General features: G+C 36.5%; 1 protein-coding gene and 1 pseudogene across 1 annotated transcript; both read left to right on the forward strand.

Annotated features, from left to right (window-relative positions):
• The window catches only part of LOC125197855 (uncharacterized), a 39,453-nt pseudogene extending 12,109 nt beyond the window's left edge, over positions 1-27,344 (forward strand).
• LOC148927523 (uncharacterized) lies at positions 6,797-17,544 on the forward strand. Its single transcript, XM_089070139.1, has 6 exons — positions 6,797-6,927; positions 13,166-13,470; positions 14,021-14,522; positions 14,652-15,292; positions 15,370-15,476; positions 17,306-17,544. The coding sequence occupies exons 1-4, from the start codon at positions 6,797-6,799 to the stop codon at positions 14,722-14,724; spliced, it is 1,011 nt and encodes a 336-aa protein (XP_088926265.1). The 3' UTR covers positions 14,725-15,292; positions 15,370-15,476; positions 17,306-17,544.
• Positions 27,345-27,595: the final 251 nt, after the last annotated feature.

Genomic DNA, 27,595 nt, shown 5'->3' on the forward strand with positions numbered 1-27,595 from the left:
AAAAACGCGGCGCGCGATAGCTATCTTTAAACTCAATTTTCTGGCGATCCTTAAGTCCGATCAGGGCGTTCTACTCACCATTCTCTTCATCTTGAAAATATCTTCGAGATGGTACAAGAATAACCTCAATCCGAGTTCTGTGGAGAGAGTTATGGTCATTCTACCAAAGTCGCGCAAAGCTGCCAGCTGCCGTCTAGGCGGAAATTTGAAGAAGGAAAGAAGATATTACCTTGTGAAGCCAAATCTTTTCCTTCTACTATAGGGAACGAAAATACATCTTTCCTAATGCTTGGAGGAAACTTATTACCAAATTTAAATCCTTCTCAGGCCTATATATACCACATAACCTCATTCATCCATCATCCATCATTCCATCACCATTCTTGGAGATTGAAGCAAGGCAAAAGGAGCATGGATACTTCAAGATTCATCCTTGGGTTTTGTTTGTTTATTTCATGTCTCGTACTTTAATTATTGTTTTAGTTCATCTGTCTATGGATTGCTAAACTATAGAATTTTGAGGTTTGATAGTATTTGACTTTAATGTAGTTCATTTTATGTTTAATGTTCAGAACTCGTTTCTACTTGATTTTTCTTGAACTTTTGTTCGACTAATTGGTCGTTACCTTGATTATTGTCAATCTTTGATCGATGCTAGCTTTGATTTGTTTATCTTATATGTTCATACAATAATTGTGACATGAGTATTGATTCATGATAGGGAGAGATCGTGGTAAAACTTGAGTCGGATGAACGTAGAACTAATTAAAATAACTAAAGAGTTAGTGAAATCATTATCCTTGAAATTCCTCTATTTGCCTAATTCTATCTTCTTTGCCCTTACTATTTTACTTTATTTAATTTTGTTTAGTTTAAAACCCAAAACTTTTGTTTCTCTAGATAGTATTTGATGCTTAGTACATGCTAGCCAGTTGCAATTATATTCTCCGTGTTCGATATCTCGGTACTGACCTTTAGCTATACTAGATCTAGTAATGTATACTTGCAGGTATTTTTAGTGTTAATAAAAAGTGCATCAGGTACCCTAGGGATCAGAGCCCTACGCCTCTCTATAAATAGGAAGCCAAGTGCGAGTAGGAGTGGGGGGGACACACACTTACACAGAGACACATTTAGAAATTCAGCTCTCTTCTAGGGCTGAAATGGTAGCTCATTTTATTTCATATTCCTGAATTCTGTCACGCACGCACTTGGGTTTTAGTTTAGTTTTGGTTGGGTAGTAGTTTTATCAAAATCTTAACTGTGTAACACCGTTCCGAGAAGGAACGAAAATACAATCTTTTCTTTCGTGTGTTTTTTATCCGTTCCGAGAAGGAACAAAAATACAATCTTTTATTTCATGTGTTTTTTATGCTACGATTTACTTTTGGTTGTCGTTGTTTATCGACTTGGATACTTTTGGAAGCTTTTAAAGTTATGATTTCAGTTTACCCAGCGTGTTAAGTTTCTTGACGCATGATCTTGCTTATTTTGAATCTTAGTAGTTGTTTACGATCTGCTCTTTGATTACTGAGAATTTCTGATTGGAAAGTTTGAGGATGTTTAGATCTGGTCGTTTGCAGTATGGTAGAGTAGATCTGAGTATGTTTATGTTGATGGAATGTTTGATAATATCTTATTTAACTTCGGAAGTTGTAGATCTGATAGTTAAATTGTGATTTCTGCATGATTATGGCTTATTTATTTGTTTACGTAGATGCAGTTTAATGTTTAGGGTAGATTTTAAATTACAAGTTTGTTAAGTTAAATTTTTTGAGCCACAAGTGCTCGGAAATGTTCAGATCTAATTATACTTTGTTTCATTTTGAATCTGTGAAGAAGATTTGGTTTTTAGAAAAATTTTACTTTACCGTACGTTTTGCAGGAGACTGACACTCGTTCACTTTATTCTGTTTGGCCATTTTCGGAAATTTTTGTATGAGTCGATCAAGTAGTTTTTAATTCCATTTAGCGAGTGGATCAGTCTAGGTAGCGTAGTCTCACAGTTCATTCAAATCGAGTAGTTAACTTAACCCACCCTGCGAAGCATGGCAGCAGTCATTCTCATTTTGTTCTCAACGAATGTAGAACACATCGTCTCTGTGGGATCGATCCTTACTTCCCTTTACTAATCTATAGTATTGTGGGTTAAGGTTTTGAAAGTCCTGAGTTCCTCCATTTGCGCACGAGATAAGTTGGAATTAACTTAAGTTGATAAGTTTGAATGTTCACCGGATCCTTTCACAGGTATCTGCAGGTGAAGACATACATCGATCAGCTGGATCAGTTTGACCTTCCGATTTGATCAGTCCACAATGACAGGAGAACTCATAAAACAACAACAAGGGATCGAACAATAATCACACTCATTCCACGAGCTTTCACATAGGTAAGCAATTTACAATACATAGGCGAGCAACATAAGGTTCCATGCAACAACAGTACTAAATCAAAGCACTACGGTGACACCATAGTTAAAATGACCATCTAAGCAAGCAATCTGCGGTACATAGGCAAGCAATTTGTGATACATAGACAAGCAACTCGAATATGGTTCCAAGCAATCTGCGATACATAGGCAAGCAAACCTGCCACGTGGCAGGCTAAGGTTGAATCCGCTCCTAAATCTAAGGGTCCTCATGTTAGAGTTTGTATACTAGAAATCACGTTTCAAGTGATTGAATACTGTAAAACTCTTATTTTATTTTCCAAGGAATAAAACAGATTATTTTTGTCATAATGTTGTTATGTTTTACATTTAATGGATGTTAATTGCATGTTTAAATGTATAAGTTAACTTAACAAAGTCTAAGTCTTTGTTTTAGTAGACCGGTAGTGGGCGGCGTCCACTTTACGATGGAATTAGACTATCCATCGTAAAAGGTTGCAATGTCAGTCCGCATATTTCTAAGCCTTACTGAAATATGATGACATTGGTGTGGTATAGCACTGAACGGATCTAACAGCAAGACTTGTCCTTAGGCTATCTACTGAAAGGCGAGGTCTTGATAAATATTTGTTTCTTAATCAATGCAAGTTAACATTGAGCATACGGTATTGATTATGCATTACTTTGACTTATCAAATGGTGCGGGTTTTTCGTAACCCAATAAACCTGATATATTGGGTAGTGGTGATTAATATCTAGCGGTGCTAGGATTGCTATTATATTGAATCGTGTGCGAGGTGAGTCTCATTTGATAATGTCCTCAAGAGGAGCGCGAAACAAGGCTTTATTATTCGGAACCTAGCTAGTTGGAGTTTAATTACTCTATGAATAATAAATAAGCATTTCCAGTTAAGCTTATATTAAATTGTGGGTTCAATTTAATTAGTAAAAAGTAAATTGGATGAGCCCATATCCAAAACCTTCCATAGATCTCAGTCTGGGCCCAAAAGGAACTTAATATAAATAGGAGAATAAAGGAGACAGAATAATCACAATTTTTATTCTTAAAATTTTCGAAAATTTCGCCCCCCTCATATTGAGCTGGTCGAATTTCCTTCTCCTCTGTGGAGTAGTTTTTCTGTCTCTTTTATTTAAGTCCTAGTATTCCGGTGAGATCACCCTACACTGATATTGGAGTACAATTCGGGAACCAGAGAGAAGATCCGTGGTCTAGTATTCAAAGCATCACGTGGAGAAGTCACTAGCCATCATCAATTCTTTGGAGAATTAATAAGGTATTATTTCTGCTCCGTAGAAAAGCATGTTTTAGGTTTCAATTGCACTTAAAGCATGATTAATTCAAGTTATGAGCATGATACAAGTAAGAATTACGAGAATAGATTTTGTCTAAATAATCTGCTAAATAGATCCGATTTTTATGTGATTATAATTCATGCACGCTTCCGCTGCCAGCTCCTTCACCTCATTGGTGGTAGGTTTTCATTTTAATTTGGGTTGTCATTTTAGTATAACCTATATATCGCAGATTGCTTGGAACCATATGATGAGTTGCTTGGCTATGTATCACATATTGATAGCATATGTACCGCGGATTGCTTGCTTAGATGGTAATTTTATCTATGGTGTCACCATAGTGCTCTTATTTCGTATCGCAGATTGATTGGAACCGTATGCCGAGTTGCTAGCCTACGTATCGTAGATTGCTTGTTTATGTATCGCAGATTGTTTGCTTAGGTTGTCAAGTTGTCGTTTTAACTATGGCATCACCATAACACACCCTTATATATATATATGTATATATATATATATAGGAATGTGTTAATATGACAACCATCTTTATTGTAACACCATACCACCATTTTAGGCCATTGGATCTGAAAATCGTGTGCTTGTCATGCTGCCACGTGTAAAAACACGGAGGGGTAAAATAGGAAATTTCTAATTTTACGTTACCAGATTGCAGTGCTGTTCATTGAACATTGCAGTCTTACCATAACAATATTGCAGTTTACCACGACTGCAATATCTAATAAGGTAGACTGCAATATCTAATACAGTAGACTGCAAACCCATGTTTTTTCACGAAACTTAATCCTAGGCGTCATAAATGAGATCTAACGGACTATATTGGTGGTATGGTGTTATCCTAACTATGGTGGCACCCAGTGCACCCCTATATAGGAGAGTGTTAGGGTGCCACCACCCCTTAAAATAACAACATACCACCATTCCTAGCCAATCATTTGTACATGTGGACGAATAATAATCTGCCACGTGGCCAGAAAAAAAAAATTTCAAGGATAAAAAAAGACGGCCAACAATATTTAATACCTTATACAACAATTTTTCTTGAAGAGCAATATCCAACACGTTAGACAGCAATCTATAGATTGTTGTCTACCGTATTAAATATTGTTGTGTAGCATTTATAATATTGTTGTATAAGTGGTGTCACAGTGTCATTTTAAGAGGAGTTGTCATTTTAACACAAACCTATACACACACATATATATATATATGTGTGTGTGTGTGTGTGTGTGTGTGTACATATATGTATGTATATATATATATATATACGGTTTTGATCTATGAAAACTAGATTTAAATACAGAAACGCAGAACAATATCATGCGTAGGGAATTTGTAGGTCATAGTTAGTTTATTTTTAGGTCATGCTAACAAAGCATGATGTAAAATGATCTTAACATGACATTAAAACAAAATCTTATAATATGACCTAAACCTGCTTAATTATGACCTTCCGTGTTTTTGGTTAATTATTAACCATTAGATCCTCTAATCCTAGGGCCAAGATTTGGGCTGCATTTCTGGATTTAAATGCATACTTGTTTGGATCATCTCCCTATATATATATATATATATATATATATATATATAGGGGTGCGTTAAAATGACAAGACTCTTAAAATGACACTGTGACACCACGCTAGACTGCAATATTATAAACGCTAGACTGCAATATCCAATACACTAGCGTATTGGATATTGCAGGCGGGAAAAATTGCAGTCTAGCGTATTGATACGCTCGGATTTTGCACTGTTTTAAGGCCATTATTTGGTCCATTTTTTATGTCAAAGTCACTCTACACGTCCATTATTTGCATATTTTGTCTATTTTGGAGTCAGACGGCGACCGGCGACCGCCGCGGATGTGTGCGGCGACCGCCGGCGCCCAGCGGGTAGATCAATGCAGCGGGCCGCCTCGTAAAAATGTGCTCGGAAGAGAAGTCTCGTCTGGCGACCGCCGAAAGATGTGCGGCGGTCCGCCGCCGAGGGAACAGACTCTCTGGACTTCACAGGTGCAAGGAGTTGGAGCAGGATTTCAAGAACATCAAGAACGACAAGGATTCAACCTACGGGTTTTATTTGCTTTAGTTTTATGTTCAAATTGTCTTCTCTTCAATCTATGTTTTTAGCTTATTCAATTATGTGTAAGTAAACTCATAGGATTCTAGGGATGTGTTAGTAACGACTTTGGTTATACAAGTTCCGTTTTCTATTTAATATCCGTTTTGTTTTTACTTTGTTTCTTCCCTAAGTTAATCTTGATGCTTCATGATTGAGTGACACAATCGTGTATGATTTAATATAACTTGCTTCATAACTGTGACATAGTTCTAGCGAGTTAGGTCCACTTAGTAGACACTACAGCTAGCTTCCTTTAAAACGGCATTATTAATTGAGAGTGAGGACTTTTCAAGGGTCTTAGGAGCTTTTTGGAGTTACGTGTTAGGATTGACAACCCTAATCTTGTAATCAACGTTTGTTTCGCATGAGCATAATCTAGGTGACTCGTTCTATCAAAGTAATAACTGTGCTAGGGTATTGTAGTTGGAATTTTGTATAACCATAACTGTGAACACACATCCCTGGGATTCCCTTATCTATATTTTCTTTCTCTTGATTTATTTGCATTTTATTTGATCTATGCTCTTATTTGCTTTTAGTTTTCCAAAAGTTTTCAAAATCCAAATGTTTTTCCAAATAGTAATTGAGTCTCAGTAGAGGATAGACACTTTTTGTTCGTCTTCCCCGTGTTCGATATCCGGTACTGACCTTTAGCTATACTATATATACTCTGTATACTTGCAGGTTTATTTTGTGCTAATAAAAAGTGCATCAAGTTTTTGGCGCCGTTGCCGGGGAAGACAATTCACTTTGGAGTGATATCTTCAAACGGATAATTTTGCTACTTTGGGCTTTAATCTCTTTCAGTTTTTTTAATTTTAGTTTTATTTCGTTTTTGTTTATGGTTCTTGTAAGATTTGTATGCGAACGCGCTCTAGGAAGGACAGCCTAGAAACGCTCGATTTAGAACTTGAGAGAACTCGTAGGAAAATAAGAAGTGAAAAAGGATCAGGAATAATGGGTGACCGAACAGACATCGAGAAACTGCAGGAAATGGTGAAGCTACTGATGGATGAGAGAGATGCGGAAAGGGCGGCCTGGGAGGCCTTGGAAAAGAAGAATCAGGAGATACAACCCGTGATGAACATGTTCCAATCATGAGAATATGATTACCTTTTCCGAAGGACCTCGTATTGAAGCTAATAATTTCGAGTTACGCATGCCCCTTATTCCAAGGGTTGAGCAATCTCCTTTTCCAGGTAGGGCCACAGAAGACGCGAACCGCCATCTCTCCCAATTTGTGGAGATCGCAAACACTCTCAAATTGAACGGTGTCGACGACGACGCCATAAGGGTAAGACTCTTTCCCTTTTCATTAACTGATTCTGCTAAAGAGTGGTTTGAATGTATGCCCATAGAAAAGGTCTCCACATGGAAGGACATTGTAGCTGCCTTCCTCGACAAGTATTATCCGCCAGGCACAATTTTACTACTTTATTTTTTTTTTCAAATTGATTAGTTGTCTTTTGTTGCTTTTATTTATGTTTTAGGGTAGATTTGCATTGCTTTAGACCTCCGTGAGTTGCATTGGTTTGGTTGTTGTGGAATTGAATTTGAACTTGTTCGAATTCTCGTTTCTTGGGGTAAAGACTAGTTGTTAATGATAAAAACATCATCCATCTTATAAACCATCATGGTCTTTGACTTAAGAGTTTGAGTGATAGGAGCATAAGTTACGAATTGTTTGTTTGCCTTGATTCATGGTATTACCCGAGTGAGATTTGAGCCAAAACTTTGGCTCTGTGTGATTTTATCATATGCTTGTTGTTGTTTCTAGAACTTGCTCCTAATCATATTAAGTTTACATAGTGAATGTGAATTTAGGAGATGACGTTAGGCATTCTTTGTTTTCCCCTTCACAAGTGTATATATTTTTGTCTTAGTCCCTAGTTAGCCCTCCTAGCCTAAAAAGTGTCCCAATGTCAAATAATTGTTAAGTCACCGTCAAGAGTGATAAGCCTACAAATTTGGAAGCACATATGGGGAGTTGTAAAAAAAAATTAATGGAGGTATTAGCTAGACGAAGTCTAGAAGAACAAAAAAAAATTGTGGAGTTGGTTGGGTTTATAAATAAGTGGGGATCGGATGAGAAGAAGAAGTTCGACAAAGTCTTACTTATCTGAGATTTGTATTGGGAAATGGTCTTTTGTTGGGAGTTGTAGTATGTGGGTACTTGTGCTTCTTATACTTTTTCAGCCACTTAAGCCTAAATTTTCCCTACCATCCAAAAAGTCACATTACAACCTTAATAATGTCCTTTTCTGATTTTAAATTCACTTTCACCATCTAGTAGAGGAGATATTTGATTTTGAGCAAGCCTATGGTAAGCACTACTTGTATTTTGATTTGAGAGTATTATTTCTATACATACAATTTTGAGAGTGAGATGCACATACACATATCTCCAGAGAAGCATTAATCCAAGGTGATATACGAGTTAGTAGTACAAATGCACTCAATGGCTTGACTTGATAGAATTTGTATTTTGATATGGTCTTTTGTTCCATACTCTTTGAAACAATGATGATGTCTAAACCCCTTTAAATCCAAGTCTTCTTTTAGTTATTTTTCTTCATTGCTCGCGGACTAGCAATTAAAACAATAGTTGAGCATTAATAGCTCCCACTGCAACAAAAACCTAACTGGATCAAGATCTCTTACTTAGAAATTGCATTATCATGGAAGTCATTGTCCCCTTATAAATTAGGTCAATCCAACTCACAAAGCATCTTTTCTCGCTTTAAACAAACTTCGATGACAATCCAGACTCTCCCATTTCCATATCTAGTCTTTTGTTCAAATGAACTAGGACTTAAGAAAAATGCAGCCTTTATGAATTCGCCATCTATCATGTTACTTTCCTCTAATAGTAATACAACGACTATTATTTTGAAGATTTTCTACTTTCCAGTTAAACCTTCTTATAGTCATTTCTTGTTACTTTAGGCGATCACTTGTGTCAGAAACTATTTGAGTGATCAAAAGATCCTCAAAACATTCTGTCACTCTAGGATATTCCAATCGAATCATCTTGACAGATTCTATTGATATCCATCTTTCATCGTCATTAACCAAGACTTGTCGAGCTACTTAAAGGAAAATAGCTTGACCTTATTCCTCAAAGAGCTTGTCAAGTACATGCATAATGTATTCTCGAACATTCTTCGTGGAATTATGTCGAGGAAATGGAGGACATGAATCATTGAGTATAAACTCCAAGCTTTCAGCGATGAGAATTTTATCCATTTTCATTTCCGGTCTACATAACTTAGGCATTCGAGTTTTCTTTCTTTAAGGATCGCAGACAAATATTAAATGACATAATGACGATTTGGCAAAGAAACTTATTATCACATACTCATGCTCAATACATAATCACAAATAACCACAAAAACAATTATGTATCTTACAACAGCAAAATTAATAAATTGTATCCTCCTTTGGAGGTTAATACGCATTAAAATTTTAACAATTTTACTGGTCACAACACCGACGCATTAAATTGTATCCTCCTTTGGAGGTTAATACGCCTAATGTTGCCTAAGCACGACCATCAGATTTAGCATTACAGAATTTTATTTCTAGAACACACTCCCATAACAATGTTCATGTGCTGATAACAAAACCAAGTTATCTCATAAATTCTGATTGAACCCTGAAACTCGCAGTTCCTTAGGATTATTGTCCCTACTTTGCAGGTGGCAATAACATTGGGAACCACTTTCTAGTTCATTCTATTTATTATGTGAGAAGTCCGCCCTTATGAACTTACTGTTTTCGTAGGATTATTGTCCCTACTTTGCAGGTGGCAATAATATTAGAAAATCAGCTTCACAAAATTTGGCAGTCCAACCGATGGAGACCGTATACAACGCACTTGTTGTAATCATCACTTAGATATTTTGTATGGTTTTTGCATAATTATCACATAAGTAGATAAAGCAGATAATCCACTTAAAAATAGATAAACACCAAATAAACAGATAAATCCATTTAATGCATGGCATTTAAACACACGGGATAATTATCGACAATTATTTAATCTAGTCAAGGGAGAATCAATTAAATAATTAAGTTTTATATTGGATCATAATTATCCAAATTTATTTAGGATTTATGAAGATGGAGTTAACTATCTAAATCCATTTAGGATTATTCAAGATTTTATTTCGATAAAATCAAATCCTACAATTCAAGATAACGTTGATCTAAGATTATCATTATTTAAAACGTATTAGGATATTACTAGATAGAAACATTTCCATCATAATCCTTAACATAAATAAAATCCAATCAACCAAGATTTATACAAATCTTAAATCTATTTAGATTAGACATCATGAATATATCTAACATTACTTAGGATTTCTTAGATAAACAAATTTATCTAAATCCAATTAAATAAGGATTTTCTTATATATCATTAACATCCTAATCTATCTAGGACATACATCCAAAAGATAAGGATAACTTGGATTAATACTCATTTAATCCATCTAAGATTTGTCTTAATAGAATTAAATCTATTCAAATCCATAGGATAAAATAAATTAATATAAATGTTTATCCTAATTCATCTAAGATTTATCTTGGATTAAATCCATATAAATCCATAGAATACGATAATATTATATTATAATTGTTCAAATTTATCCAAGATTTATCTAGGAACAAATCCATACAAATCTATAAGATAAGAATAAAATATTATATTATCACTATCCAAATCCATCTAGAATTTATCTATGAATAAATTCATATAAACTCATAGGATAGGAATAAAATAATATTTTTATTATCTAAATCCAACTAAGATTTGTCTAGGAATAAATCCATACAAATCCATAGAATATAGATAAAAATTAGATTGTCATTGTCCAAATTTAACTAGGATTCATCTAGGAATTAAATCCATACAAATCCATAAAATAAGGATAAAATCTATAATTAATCCATGATTTAATACAAAATCAAATCTTATATAATATATAAAATTCACAAAAGATATATTCAAATCTTATTTCCAAATTAATATTGAATACTTTCCAAAAATAATTCTAAGGGTTAGGAAACCCTAATTTAAATTTGGAAAGCGAAGTCACGAGATGAGACGATTCTTCGTGGCACATAGGGAAAACCCTAATCTAGCGCTATCGTTCTCCCACTCGAAATTCGCCGCTACTGCCTGCGTGACGATGTCGCTGCTGCGTCGTTCTCGTCACCGCTGCACGCGCCCGACCCTTGGGCTCCCACTCGAACAAAAACTGCTGTTGCTCGGAGACGTCGCTGCTGTCACAAAATCGTGCCCAACCCAGCCATCTCCGTCGACGTTCGAGCCCGGGAAACCCTCTCCGTCCAGGTTTGCTGCTGTGACGCTGCCCGCGCAGCGGCTGCCGCACATGTCGCCGCCAGCCCGCCGCTGCTGATGCGCAGCCACCTTCACGGTGCTGCTTCTAACGCGTACAGCCGTCGGGGATGACTCCAAATTGCCTCCGAATTAATTCGATTCAAGGTTCACGCAAAAGAAAAATATTTGCCTACATGTGAAGTCATCAGCAATTTGATTCATGTGAAATCATTACGTAATTGGAGTTATCAAAGGAATGTAATCATTACTCAATTATTATATATAAACTAGATTTACATTCCTCCGTCAAAGTTGTTTTCGTTCTTTTATGTACGGACTTTGTTTCCATATGAAATATCATATATACAACGAACATAAAACGAAAAATAATTGCATTCAAGCAATTCACGTAACATGAAATTAATCCATATAATTAGAGCTAAAAATTGGCTCTGATACCAATTGCTGGGGTTTATTGCCCCTTGCACAGCGGAAGACTTGTACAAAACAAATAAATCAGACGTAGGATCTATTTGACCGATTATGCGATTAATCAATTCACATATTATACAGATAATTGCATGCTAGAACGCAAATAATTCATGTTCAAAGAAAGTAAATCCTAAAACATGAATTCTACGGTTTAGAGTTACCGATTTGATTCTCCAAAGAATCGTCGATTGCTCGCGCCTTCTCCACGTGATGATCTTCAATACTAGACCACGGATCTTCTCTCTGGTTCCCGAACTGTATCTCGATATCAGGGTGGGCTGATCTTATCAAAATACTAGGACTCGAATAAAGATGACAGAAGAAATCCTTCTCCAATTAGGAGAGAAATTCGAACTCCTCTAGGTAAAGGGGGACGAAAATTATGAATAATAATAATGAATGATTTATGTCTCCTTTATTCTCCTATTTATATTAAGTTCCTTTTGGGCCCAGACAGGGATCTATGGAAGGTTTTGGATATGGGCTCGCCCAATTAGCTTTTTACTAATTAAATTGAACCCACAATTTAATACAAGCTTATATTGGAATATTACGAGCAGCCACTACAGAAGTAATATTGAACTCTCCCCATCCAAATCCGAAATTACAAGTAATCCGGGTTTCCACTTTGTTTATTATTTATTTCCCGCGCTTAAGATATAAATGTCTATTAATTAATTAATGTCTGCTATGGACTTAATTAAGTAACATCTTATTAATTCCAAGAGTAGACTTAGCAAGAAACATTATTTATTATTCATAGAGTAATAAAACTCCCACTGGCCAGTTTTCCTAATAATAAAACCTTGTTCGAGCTCCTCTTGAGGACATTATCAAACGAGACTCACCTTGCGCACGTTTCAACATAATAGCAATCCTAGCACCGCTAGATATTAATCACCACTACCCAATATATCAGGATTATTGGGTTGCGAAAAACCCGCACCATTTGATAAGTCAAAGTAGTGCATAATCAATACCGTATGCTCAATGCTAACATATGTAGATTAAGAAATAGTATTTCATCAAGACCTAGTCTTTCAGTAGATAGCATAAAGACACGTCTTGCTGTTAGATCCGTTCAGTAGTATACCACACCAATGTCATCTTATTTCAGTAAGGCTTAGAAATATGCGGACTGACATTGCAACCTTTCACGATAGGTAGCCAAAGCCTATCTAGGTTGTGAAATTCTTCTTTTTCTTTTGCAAAGCATTGCATAGATCTGACCGTGTTACCTTAAAGTGGACGACGCCCACAACCGGTCTACTAAGCAAAAGACTTAGACTTTGTTTACTTCTTATGCATTTAAATGTTTGTAAAACATCTTATAAATGCACAAACAAACACAATGTAATAATAATAGTGATTCTATTCGTGCGAGACTGCTCGAATCATACTGAATCGAGTTAAAAGTGGATTGTAGAGTTTTACGTATACAAGCAAGATTCTATTCGCGTGAAACTTGCTCGAAACATGCTTTTCAGTATACCAAACCTAACAGATCAAGACATCAACAACTTCATGAATGATGCTCTTGATCATCATCATTGTGATGACATAGTCAGCCATGAGAATGTTCCATTTCATGTAGTTGGAAGAGGTGTGCCTAAGACCAACGACTCCACAAAGAAGAAACTTAGTTGGTTGCGCTCTCAAATTATTGGCGCCACAGCCGAATTCGAAACTACCTTTGGTCGGCGCCACCTCACTTACGCCGATCACACTGCTTCCGGTCGCCCCCTCCACTACATTGAGAACTATGTTACAACCAAATTACTTCCCTTCTATGGTAAGTACATCAATAATCATGGATAGATCATAAAACCTTAATTAATCAATGAGAGTGAATTCTTTTTGGTTGCAAATACAAGATTAGGGTAGATAAGTAGGGTTCGCTAACACAAAGTTAGAGTGTATAATTTTAAATTATTATCTTAGTGATAGATAGTAACTACTTATGCAAATTTGTAAATTCAATAGTCGGAGATAATTTTTAATTGTTATCTCAGCGATATACTTATATAGTAACTACTTGTACAAAATTGTAAATATAGGACACTTTAAAATCCATGGTGGAATTCCTTTATATCACATCATGAGATAATATTACTATATTAATATGATATGATAATATTACATTCATCTATAAAAAATTACTTTATATTAGCATAGTGGATCAAACAAGTTTTAACATATTAGTAGTGGAAATTGGAACATAGACTGATAATAAAAAAATAGAAACTAATTTTAATAGCCATCTTATAAAATGAAAATATAACTATTTTTCATAGGAAGTCGTATACGTATTTGAAAGCAAAATGAGTTGTTTTTACGATTAGGCAACACTCACACGAGCGACAGCTATGTCGGATACAACACCACAAAGATGGTGCACAACGCGAAAAGCTACGTGAAGAGATGCTTAGGAGGCGGAGAAGAAGACACCATAATATTCTGCGGGTCGGGCTCCACGGCTGCGATCAAACGCCTCCAAGAAGTCATGGGAATCGCCGTTCCTTCCATTCTAAGGGAGAGTGTTTTAAAATGCTTAAGCGACAAAGAGATATGGGTGGTCTTCGTAGGGCCCTATGAGCTCCATTCCAACCTTCTCTCCTGGCGGCAAAGCCTCACCGAGGTGGTGGAGATCGGCTTCGACCGCCACGGACACATCGACATGGAGGCTCTGACCAACAACCTTAGTCTCTTCAAGAATCAAAATCGCCAAATGCTCAGGTCTTTCTCCGCTTGTAGCAATGTCACAGGAATCGTTACCGACACCCGCGCCATCGCCCGCCTCCTCCACCAATACGGAGTGTTCGCATGTTTCGACTTTGCTGCCAGGTCAATAATTCATCTTTTATGGAATACTATAATTTTAGAGGTGGATTGCATCGTACATTAATCACTCTTCCACTAGACTGTGGTTACTATGTATTTATTTTATTTATGAATTATGTATCTTTGATGCAGTGGACCGTATACAAAGATTGAGATTAGATCGAGCAAAACAGATAGATACGATGCAATATTCTTGATATTATAAAAAATAAAATGTAGCGGCGGAATTTCCGCCACTGCCAGATTATTTCGGCCATTGTTTTACAAATATGAAATTAAATTAGGGCTCAATTAGATTTACACTTACACATTCAATTCACTGCACCGCCCTAAATTCTCCCAGCCGTTCCCGTAGCCATTCCATCCTGCCACCGCCGTTCGCCGCAGTCGCCGCTCCAGATCCGCCACCGCCGTACGCCGCATTCGCCGCTCCGGATCCGCAACCGCCGTTCGCCGCATTCGCCACTCCAGATCCGTCACCGCCGTTCGCCGCAGTCGCCGCTCAAGGTCTACCGCCGCAGTCGCTGCTCCAGCACCGCCGTCGCCACTTCATCCCCTTCGCCTCCGTCGCCACTCCAGCCCTGCTCCGCCCCGTCGTTGTCGCTCCAGCCTTGCTCCAGCCAAGGTCTCAGTCTTCTCCCTTCTTCTTTCAATTTGTCGTGTGTTTGACCTAATTAACATTATTGGTTAGATTGAGCCTCCAAATCATAAGTTTAGGATGTAGCTATCAATAATCTAATAGCTTCAAATGCCACATTGGTTGTTCCTAACAGGTATTATCATTTTCCCTTTTGTGCAATTATAGCTTCTTTAAGCTAGTCTATTCCTAATGATGCTTGTTTGTGTTAAGGTGTTAAAATGCTATCACTTTTAGTTTGAGGAGAAGCTTGAGGGCGTTTGCGTTGATTATGCAAAGAGCATTTGGAGGAAGCCGGAATCGGTTGATTCTCCACAGAGGTTCGTGTGTGCGAACCATTTTGAATTCATTGTGGTTTGTTGATATTATTGATTGTTGAATTTTTTCTACATTTTGATAGAACTAGCCATGGAATTATATGGAGTATATCATATTTATGAATGATAGTATGTTTATATCAATTGGTCTATGTGATGATGCATACAGAAGTCTTGATTCATTATGCTGAATGTGCTGGCAGATTAACATATGCTTGTAGTTTGTGTTGCTCAGTACAATATGCGTACTCCTCATTTCTTCTCCCATGCACTATGTGTTGTGTGTGTGTTTTTCTCTTCTTCTTTCTTGAGTTATATCAGTGTGTGTTGTGTGTGGACATGTTTATACTTTTGTAAGTTTTGGTGATGAATAAGTGGTGTGTGTGTATGGTGAAGTATGCGTGTGTCTATTATATTTTTATGGAGAAAGTTTGCACGTTTTATTCACCATGTTATCATTCACATTAAAGCATTACCATAAATTAATTACTGAATTAAAATCTTAGACTTACTCTCAACCTATTAAAGAAAAAGTGAAAAAGTGAATATAGGATTTATATACTATAATCTTTGATACTAAATCTCTAGGTGCTTTTCAAAGACAGTGTTTCTGCCTAAATTTGTACAGATAAACTTGCCACTAATCTGAACAAGTCCAAAGATTAATCCATTTTGAAATTAGTGAAGTTGCAATAATTTGGTGGATGCGATATGATGAGGGAGATAATACCACATTAAATCATGGTTTATAAGGTTTTAACTACCTTCCAGCTATATAGATATGGCTGATTTTTTCTTCTTGATGTAAACGAAAGAGCATCTGCTTATATTATTCTAAACTTCATTAGGTAAGACCCATCTTCATCAAGTAAATATCCATTGAGAATGTGGAATGAATAAATACAGTGACTTTTTATTACTAAGAATGAATAAATAAATACAGTGAATTTTTACTCGGAAGTGGAGACCATTTTTACGAGTGAAATCAGTTTGAATGTTCATTTGCTTTCTGCTGCTGTTTTTTTTCCTTTGCTTTTTCTTTCTTTATTCTATTATTCCCCCAATTTTTTTAATGATGCATGTATTAAATATAAATACAGTGAATTTTTATTAATAAGAATGAATAAATAAACATAAAATTTTCGTTCATCCTTTATTAGTTCATATGTTATTTATGAAATTTACTCATATTTATTCATATATCAAATCTGGTGAACATGAGTAATATGCATAAATTTGAATATATATACATTAATTTTATTATTGAGATATTAAAAAATAGGTATTAAACTTTCGCTCTTAATGAAGTTCGGATCTTACTTTATTCGCTCACCTGTTATTCATGAAATTTATGTGTTTATTCATGTGTAATTCATATCCATCTTCGATTGATATGACTGACTTTTTTATCTTATGTTTCAGCCCCTTTTCATGGAATTATAATGCACTTGCTTATTATCATGTATTTTGTGTCTGAGTGATAACTGAAAAGAATGAAATCTGACTTTGCAATCTCTGAATATCTCAGACGACTTATTAATCAGGGATAAATAATTTGTCTGATAATAGGTTGTTGAAGTTTTACTTAGACTGGAAGTGGTAATTAGAGAATCCTAAATTTGGTAATTTATTAGCCAACATATACAGAATGATTTGGTTGATTAATATGATGGATTTTTGAAATCAGCCTTGTCTAGCTCTGTAGGATTCATAGGTTTGATTTTTATGCTATTAGATTCTTTTGATTAAAATATTCAAGTTTAGGTTAATTACCCTTTAATATCATTGGCAAACACTAGTTTTAATGCTAATGTGTATGTGTGTGGCTTCAGGAGGCGGCTCAAAGATGAACAGATAATTTTGATCCAAGATTTGGAAAGGAAAGAGACGAAGTTCATGGGACTGGGAAGAACAAGATTATAGATGATAAATTTGCCAAAAACCCCACTATTTTGTAGACTTAGAAGCTACATTTTGTTATTTAAATTTGCACCACTAAGTTTTAGAATTTGCACTGATGCTCAATATTATTAAACGTTGGTGTTATGAGTAATATATGAGTATTGATGTATCTATTGTTATTTTTACTACGAAAAATCTATTGATCTGTTGAAAAATTATCATAATAGGTGGATAAATAATAAAATAAATATAATCAAAATCTGTGAAAAACTTTAGTGGCGGATCCATTTTGCCATTAAATAGCAGTATATGTAGTGGCTTAATAGTGACGGAACAGTGGCGGAATTCAGTGGCGGAAATAGTTTCCGCCACTAATAATGGCGCCCCAAATCCGCCACTAATCAGTGGGGGCGGACAATTTTCCGTGGGTAATCCGCCACTAAACAGCAGTGGCGGAAAATTTCCGCCACTGATATTTTAGCGGCGAATATATTGCCGCGGTTCTGTTCCGCCACTAAATCCGCCACTAACACCTTTAGTGACGGAAAATTGCTATTTACTGGCGGATATTTCCGCCACTAAAATGCGTTTTTTTTGCAGTATTGCAAAAATTCTGAAACTTTGTGTTTTATCATTTAAATTTTGAAATGTATGAACAAACCAAAATTTGACAAAAAAAAAATCGTGATTTATTTAGCTTTTTTTTCTATTATAGAAATTTGAATGTATTATTATTATAATAGTAAGAGATCCTAATATCACTTAAGATTGAAAATTTTGAACTCAAATGGGTCACTAATTCACTATAATCATTTATTGCGCAGTTAACCATTTTTTTTAGGTAGGACGCGATTTACTTTTATTAATTAGTAAGTGACCAATACTATTATAGATACACATATAAACTATGAAGTGGGTAGTAGCCTATTAATTAATAACTAGTTTTAACCCACGCGCACTATGCGCGACTTAGAATATTTCGTACTATTATTTTGATATTATGAATAAATAAAATAAAATAAGTGACAATATCATTACATAAGATTAAAAAATAAAATAAGTGACAATAAATAAAACAATAATTCATAAGTTATGGAAATTTTTTTTCCTATTTGTAAACTACCTTAAAAGTACATTAATAAGAATAGCAAAATAAAGAAAATAAATAGTAAAACAAAAACCAAACACTCACTATCAGCGCGCATTGCAACTCCTCTCCCTGCTTATTTATTATACACGAAAGGCCGAAACTATCGTTGACTCTTTCCCTCGGCCTTATTTTCTTCTCTAGTCTCCAATTTGATAATTATGTACGTGCGCATATAGAATATGATATTTTATATTCTTCGTCTTCTTTCCTCCCTTTCGCCATTTTGTTGACTTTGAGTATTTTCTTTGCATGAAACCTATCGAATTATCGTTGACTCTTTACCCCAACTTTATTCTCCTCCTTAATCTCCAAACTAATGATTTATGTAGTGAGAAAAAAATTGGGATATTTTATGTTCTTCATCTTCTTTGCTCCCTTGTTCCATTTTGCTGACTTTGGATGTTTTTTTTTGCATGAAACCTATGAAAGTAGGCGACGAACGTACAATTTCAGCTTCAAAATATTACAGATAGTTAGCTTCTGCGATTTCTTTATTTGAGAAAAAATCACTATTATAGCTAAGATGAAAAATATTCAAACAAAATTAAAAAAAACAAAAAATAATAACAATAAAAAAAAACTTAATTATGAACTAAAACATTCAAATAGAGAATGGTCCTCAAAATAAGATTTAAAAGTGCTATTTTCTTTTCACCTTCTCTTACACAACCCTCTCTCCACAACTTCCGACTCGCGTCTTCGGTTCTTCGCCTTTTACAGGACTATATCTTCACCGCCTCCGTCTCCATTAACTGTTGCAAAAGAGCTCCCGTCGTCGATCGCTGAAGTTGAATCCTTTGAGGAGCAATTTTGAAATTTATCTAATGTTTGCTTTGAAAAGATAATTCTACAATGAAAGAACATGTATTTATAGATAAAAACTTAAGGCTACCAATAATCCTAGAAACAAAAATGCATTTGTTTAGGTAATCCATAATAATTAAAATGAATATTAATTTATGATTTAATCAATTGGATACATTTAGTCATAGATTTGAAAAGTCAAAAAACGCATAGAAAACTCCTCATAAATCATTAAATAGAATTATTTAGTATACTATAATCACATTATAATCGGCCGTTACATATGAGGTTACATTATATTATTAATGGTATTACTTCAAAAGTCTATCAATTTTAATCTTTTCCCCCAACCATCGGCAGTTACATATTCCTACATTATTTTAATTATTTTATAAATGACATTTACTTTAGGGAGTCATTATGTGATTTTAATAAAACGTTATGTAACATTTTATAACCATCACCCAAAATTTCTAAATTTCAAGATATTGCCCAAAACTTATATATAATTCAAATAATGACCAAAACTCGTCTTTTATATATGTATAGATTTAATCACCTTGGCAAAATAATTGTAGCATGCATTTTTGTGAATCAGGACACCCTATACCTAGACGATATAGAAGAAAGAGAAGACGCTGGAACTCCACAAAACATCCAAAAAGTAAGAGCTGGCTTAGCTTTTTGAATCAAAGATTTCATAGGTTATAAAGCCATAGAGATGTTAGAGAAAACACAGATTGAGAAAGCAGTGCAACGATTGATTAGCAATCCCAACATTGTGATATTAGGCAGCACTGTTGTGAAGAGACAAGCCATCTTATCTTTCCGCGTACATACTTCATCCCCGAGCAAGAGCAGAGGCAAGCCTCTCAATGGCTCTTTCGTCGCAAAGCTTCTTAATGACCACTTCGGCATTCAAGCCCGCGGAGGCTGCACCTGTGCCGGCTCCTACGCTCACACTTTACTCAATCTTGAAGAGCACTGCTCGCTTGCCATGAGATCCTTCATCAAAGAGGTGATTTACTCAGATAGTCTATGTTTTTCATTTATTAGAATACCTTGATTTTCCTTGTCTTATACTATAATTAATGAAGTCTTATATTGTTGGCTTGAAATTTGCAAACGTATACTACATTGGAGAATAAAGGAAGTTGGAAGCACTATACCTAGTTATTGTAACCCCAATTAGTTTGAGACATTTTGATAGTGACACAAAAACAAATACGTAAAGGCTTGGTCCAAAACGGACTATATTAAACTAATATGTGATCTCAGAGTTCAGGTGGCTTGGGTCGAGGACTTGGGTTGAAGTCAGGCCCAGGATGACTCGGGGTAGAGTTGGACCTTTTATGACTGGATGTGTCGACTGCATTCAATATGTGGTATAGGATTAAAGAGAGGTTTGTTGAGTTGCAAACTCATACCCACATCGGGAATGAGGAAAGTTTGAAGCAATATATAAATGATGTCCAACCCAATTAGTTTGAGGTCATTTGAGAGTGACCCAAAAACAAATACTTCATCTGTCCCTTAAAAATAGAAATTATTTCCAGTTTGAGTCGTCTCTTAAAAGATAGAAACTTTCTAAACTTTACCACTTCTTCTCTTTTACTTTACCAATTGTGCATTAAAACACATGTCATTTTAAGAGTTTCTATTTTGCAAGGACGGAGGTAGTATATGCGGTTTGGCCCAAAGTGAACAATATCAAACTAATGTGTAGTCTAGTAGTATGCGATCCTAACATATATACATATATAATGTTTTCTCTCTTTGATGTAGGGATTGTTAGGTTTGGTATTCTGAAAAGCATGTTTCGAGCAAGTTTCGCGCGAATAGAATCTTGCTTGTATACGTAAAACTCTACAATCCACTTTTAACCCGATTCAGTATTATTCGAGCAGTCTCGCACGAATAGAATCACTATTATTATTACATTGTGTTTGCTTGTGCATTTATAAGATGTTTTACAAACATTTAAATGCATAAGAAGTAAACAAAGTCTAAGTCTTTTGCTTAGTAGACCGGTTGTGGGCGTCGTCCACTTTAAGGTAACACGGTCAGATCTATGCAATGCTTTGCAAAAGAAAAAGAAGAATTTCACAACCTAGATAGGGTTTGGCTACCTATCGTGAAAGGTTGCAATGTCAGTCCGCATATTTCTAAGCCTTACTGAAATAAGATGACATTGGTGTGGTAGCACTAAACGGATCTAACAGCAAGACGTGTCTTTATGCTATCTACTGAAAGACTACGTCTTGATAAAATACTATTTCTTAATCTACATATGTTAGCATTGAGCATACAGTATTGATTATGCACTACTTTGACTTATCAAATGGTGCGGGTTTTTCGCAACCCAATAATCCTGATATATTGGGTAGTGGTGATTAATATCTAGCGGTGCTAGGATTGCTATAATGTTGAAACGTGCGTGAGGTGAGTCTCGTTTGATAATGTCCTCAAGAGGAGCTCGAACAAGGTTTTATTATTCGGAAAACTGGCCAGTTGGAGTTTTATTACTCTATGAATAATAAATAAATGTTTCTTGCTAAGTCCACTCTTGGAATTAATAAGATATTAATTAATTAAGTCCATAGCAGACATTAATTAATTAGTGGACATTTATATCTTAAGCGCAGGAAATAAATAATAAATAAAGTGGAAACCCGGATTACTTGTAATTTCGGATTTGGATGGGGAGAGTTCAATATTACTTCTGTAGTGGCTGCTCGTAATATTCCAATATAAGCTTGTATTAAATTGTGGGTTCAATTTAATTAGTAAAAAGCTAATTGGGGGAGCCTATATCCAAAACCTTCCATAGATTCCTGTCTGGGCCCAAAAGGAATTTAATATAAACAGGAGAATAAAGGAGACATAAATCATTCATTATTATTATTCATAATTTTCGTCCCCCTCTACCTAGAGGAGTTCGAATTTCTCTCCTAATTGGAGAAGGATTTCTTCTGTCTTCTTTATTCGAGTCCTAGTATTTTGATGAGATCAGCCCACCCTGATATTGAGATACAGTTCGGGAACCAGAGAGAAGATTCGTGATCTAATATTGAAGATCATCGTGGAGAAGGCGCGAGCAATCGACGATTCTTTGGAGAATCAAATTGGTAACTCTAAACCGTAGAATTCATGTTTTAGGATTTACTTTCTTTGAGCATGAATTATTTGCGTTCTAGCATGCAATTATCTTTTTAACATGTGAATTGATTAATCGCATAATCGGTCAAATAGATCCTACGTCTGGTTTATTTGTTTTGTACAAGTCTTCCGCTGTGCAAGGGGCACCAAACCCCATCAGGATATGTTGGAATAAAGCCCGGATGGACAAGAGTGAGCATCCCATATTACATGTCGGAGGAAGAAGTGGACTTCATTCTAGGAGCCATCAAATTCATAGCTATGTACGGCCAGAGATTCCTGTCCTGTTACCAGATCAACTGGACAAAGGGGACTTGGACTTTCAAAAAAATCTCACACAAAGATCAATATAGCTCATCTTTAGCAAGCATGATCAAGGCATTAAACATGGAACACAATGTGAAACAAGCAAATAGTACTCCCTCCGTCCCAAGGAAGATGACCCCTTTCTTGAGCGGCACGGGATTTTATGCAATTTTATTTTGTGTGTTAAGTGGAGAGAGTAAAGTAAGAGAGAGGGAATAAAGTAGGGATAAAGAGATTTCCATTTTAAGTAATGGGTCATCTTGATTGGGACAAACCAAAAAGGAAAGTGGGTCATCTTCATTGGGACGGAGGAAGTATGAAACGAGATGTGGCCTTGAAATACAAGAACTACATGGAAACTGCAAAGAAAGTGGCCTCCCTTTCAACCAAATTTCCACCGCACAGAGAAACTCCACAAGAGATAGATATGAATCTTGTGCCTTTTAGAGTTTAGATTAGTACTTAAATATCCATGGTTAGATATCACTACAAAAATAGATATAATTAATACAAAAATGTTTTATATAGTCATTAAACTCTTGAAAATGCAAACATGTTTTATGAAACTTGATTATCATCTTTGTTGTACAACAAATTGGACTATGCCATCAGGTGACTATGAAGCCTTATTCCACCTGATCGGGTAGAAGTTCCTAGACTCTCCCTGTGCCCCCACCCAGTCGAGTAGCAAAGTTGCACATCTGGCACTCGAGCGGGTTCGACTCTCTGGCCTCCTTTGCGTTGTGGGGTGATCTCACAGCTCCAATCCAGTCAGGTGTCATTGTGGGATGTTTAATTAACTAAACATCACTTCCTAAATTCCTATGCCAAAATAGAAATGTCTCAAATCTCAATCAGGTCGCGACGGAGGAAGTACTTCTCTATGTTGTCGACGGTTTTTGATGAAATCTATTGTAAGAAACGCCACATTCCATCATTTGGATCCCAACCAAAATAGGTCACCATATTGCCTTGTGCAGGAGGAAAATTTCTAAGTTTTAGATTCATAGCATAAACGACGTCGTTATGTGTTATCGTTGTTTTTTCGGTGTAGATAAATATGATTGTCACATCTTCGCGCGTTTTATTGGAAAAAAGACATATTGAGATGATTCCAAAATTTTGAAACTTGGTAATTTCTCATTCTAATTTTTTTGAAAAGTATGAACAAACCAGAATTTGACAAAAAAATTATTATTTATTTAGCTATTTTCCCTACTATAGAAATTTAAATGTATTACTCCCTCCGTCCCATAAAAGTTGAGTCGTATTCCTTTTTAGTCCGTCCCAACAAAGTTGAGTCATTTTCTTTTTTAACTAAAGACAAACATCTAATCACTCTTATTTTATTCCATCATTTACTTTACTCTCTCTTATATTTCCTACTTTTTTCATCTCTCTTATTTATTTAATATAAATTCTTAATCTCCGTGCCCAAAAGTTTTGTCTCAACTTTTATGGGACGGAGGGAGTATTATTATAATAGTAATAGAATCATTATATCACTAAGATTGAAAATTTTGAACTGAAATGTGTCACTATTATCATTTATTGCGCAGATAAAGGACGCAATTTACTTTTATTAATTAGTAAGTGATCAATACTAGTACAAGTACACATATAAACTATAAAGTGGGTAGTAGCCTATTTGTCCCATTTTTTCATTTTTGTCCGTCTCCCAAAATTTGTCTCATTTCACTTTTTACCATTTTTGGTAGTGGACCTTATATTCCACTAACTCATTCCTACTCGCATTTTATTATAAAACTAATACTTCCTCCGTCTCATTGAAGATGACCCACTTTCCTTTTTAGTTTGTCCCAATTAAGATGACTCATTACTTAAAATGGAAACACATTTATCTCTACTTTATTCTCTCTCTCTTATTTTACTCTCTCCTCTCAACATACAAAATAAATTTGCATAAAATCCGGTGCCGCCCAAGAAAGGGGTCATCTTCCTTGGGACGGAGGAAGTATATAAAAGTAGGACTCATAATCCACTAAATTTTTCTTCGTCCCACTTTAGGAGTCCCGGTTTACCATTTTTGGGTGTCCCACTTTAGAAGTCCCGGTTGGAATATTCCATAAATGGTATTAGGTCACATTCCACTAACCTTTTTCCACTCACATATTATTATAAAACTAATATAAAAAGGTAGGATCCACATTCCACTATCTTTTTTCACCAACTTTTCTTTACATTTCTTAATACCCGTGCCGAACTCAACCGGGACTCCTAAAGTGGGACGGAGGGAGTATTACATTTCTTAAAATCCGTGTTGGATCAAAGTGGGACAAATTTTGGGGGACGGAGTTAGTAATAGTTTGATGATCACATTGGCAAAATGATTGTAGCATGCATTTTTGTAATTTAGGACACCCTATACCTAGACGATATAGAAGAAAGGGAAGACGCTGGAACTCCACAAAACATCCAAAAAGTAAGAGCTGGCTTAGCTTTCTGGATCAAAGAATTCATAGGTTATAAGTGCTTCAAGTTTAGCAGCTAGCTGCACACGATAATTATAAAGCATTAGAAAATGGAAATAAAATAACTCCCAATTTAAAAGCAGGCACCATTTCCTCACATTAGGCACAAGATCATGTTGATATCTGTAGAAGGCCTTCCCAAAAGCCGTCATTCCGGCCAGTTTGAAAAATCAAGAACTCAGCACGTCTGGAAGCTTCTAATTTGGCTTTTTCGGAAATCCAGCATAAATTATCAATTCCAAATACCTCTTCCTCAATTACTCTGGCTGCACAAATGAATAATCAGTACCACGTCGAATAGGTATTCTATAAACCTTATACAGCTGTCTTGATTTGACACAAAGCTAGATCACTTTTGAGGCAACTACACAAAATGTTTTGATACGGTACCTCAACCTGTGGAAGAGACACCAGCGATGGCACGATCGGATGAGTGAAGGGAGGTACAACAACCGTCCATCGCGACTTCAAAGCCGAAGAGGAACGTGCATCCGCTGGAGAAGCTAGGCGACTTCGTTCCTAGATAGTGAACTAGATAGCAAGTTATTTTATGTTTTATTATTTCTTTAAATATTGGTATTTTTGCTATTTTATTTTTGTTAAGTGTCGAGCGTAATTATAATCTCCGTTTCGGGTTTTCTTTGTTGGTTTTTTTCCGGGATGATTAGGAGGTCGAACCAACCCTAGGGTCCTTAGTCTATAAATAGGGCTTTTGTTCATAATCTTGATATGAATGAAATATACGATTTACCCAACTTCTCGTAGTCAAACATCACAAACCCTAGACTTCGAGCTGGCGGGAGAGTCCCGCGCACAACCGAATCTTGTTTCTGCCGACCCTACGATTGGGCGCCGGAGAGTTCTTTCATCGTCGAGCAAGAATCGTCGACGAACGTTGAGGGAAAAGACCTTAACATATGGTGCTTTAACTTACATACTCATGAAACGTTTCAACAACAATGGAAAGGCAGTTTGGGGCTCCTCAAGGCCTGACACTTTTCCGAACGTTTCTTCGCGTCGGCAGTTCACGGTGGGCCGCCGCGACTAGGGAGGTTTTCACCGCCCTACTGTGGAGGAGAGTGAGTTCGATGGGAAATTTGGGGATGACCTACACAACGATGAACCTGTTGGTCTCAAAATTGACCGATTGCTAGATCGGTTCGACAAGTTTGATCTGTGGCGGGATGAGACGGATCGAAGGTTCGAAAATCTTGAGTTGTGCCTATCGCGCGATGCAAAACCTCCTTTAGGTTTTGAGGATGAAGAGGATTTGGAGGACGAGGGGAATCGTCGGCGGAGATCGTGGGATAAGGGTTCTAGAGCCCGAAACCCTAATTTTGGTAATCAGGAAGACTGGACGGAGAACCGTGGCCTTTGCGATCCCAGGAGCCGCACTGGAGCCGGTTGTGACCAGCAGAGTACTCGCCCCTCTCGAAACCAATTTGGTGGGTATGATCAATCCTTTGATCGTCCAGTTTCTTGTTAGGACCACTCCCCCAACGTTTCCAATCTCACATGGCGGGGTATGACAAGCCAGACCGGAACAAAATGCGGCCACCACATTTCGATGGAACTGGCACCACAAATTGGATCTCCAGGGTCCAGTATTACTTTGATCACCTGATGATGCCCGAAGCACAACGATTACATTATGCCGTCATGTTGTTTGACCTTCCAGCGTCTGAGTAGGTATTCAACTATTGTGCCAACAGCGATTTTGTAACATGACAGGATTTTTTGGAGGATGTGCGACATCGTTTTGATTGTCAGAGCTTTAAGAAATACTATCGATTGATTGCGAAGTTGACACAAACAGGAACGGTGTTGAATTATCATGACACGTTCGAGAAATACCTCAATCATGTTAAGGGAGTTTCTGAGTTCGATTTTTTCAAGCTATTTGTCGCAGGGCTCAAGCCGGATATGCAGGAACGCTTGCAGTTGCATCGGCCATCGTCCCTCGTGGCTGCTATGGCCCTGGCGATGGAGCTGTCAAATACACTGGCTGATCGCGCAATTCAGCACCAACCTTCAGCGAATCCGCGTCGCCAATGGTAGGGCAGAGACAACCGAGTGCAATCGGGATTCTTCCCCACCCAGCAGTCATCCCAACCGCCGGCTCCCTCAGGTAAAACTTCGGGTACTGCAGGAAAAGCAGGGGACGTGCCCAAACCACCGTTAATCTGGGTATCGCAGGCAGAGAAAGCCGAACGCTCCAGGAAGGGCCTTTGTTATTATTGCCCTGAAAAATGGGTAGGGGGTCATGTGTACAAACACCACTTGTTGTGTTATGGGGAAGAGGATGACGT

Source organism: Salvia hispanica, chromosome 4, assembly GCF_029641045.1.
Source record: "Salvia hispanica isolate PSC_SH4W2 chromosome 4, Shi_PSC_v1, whole genome shotgun sequence".
NCBI classification, from domain to species: Eukaryota; Viridiplantae; Streptophyta; class Magnoliopsida; order Lamiales; family Lamiaceae; genus Salvia; species Salvia hispanica.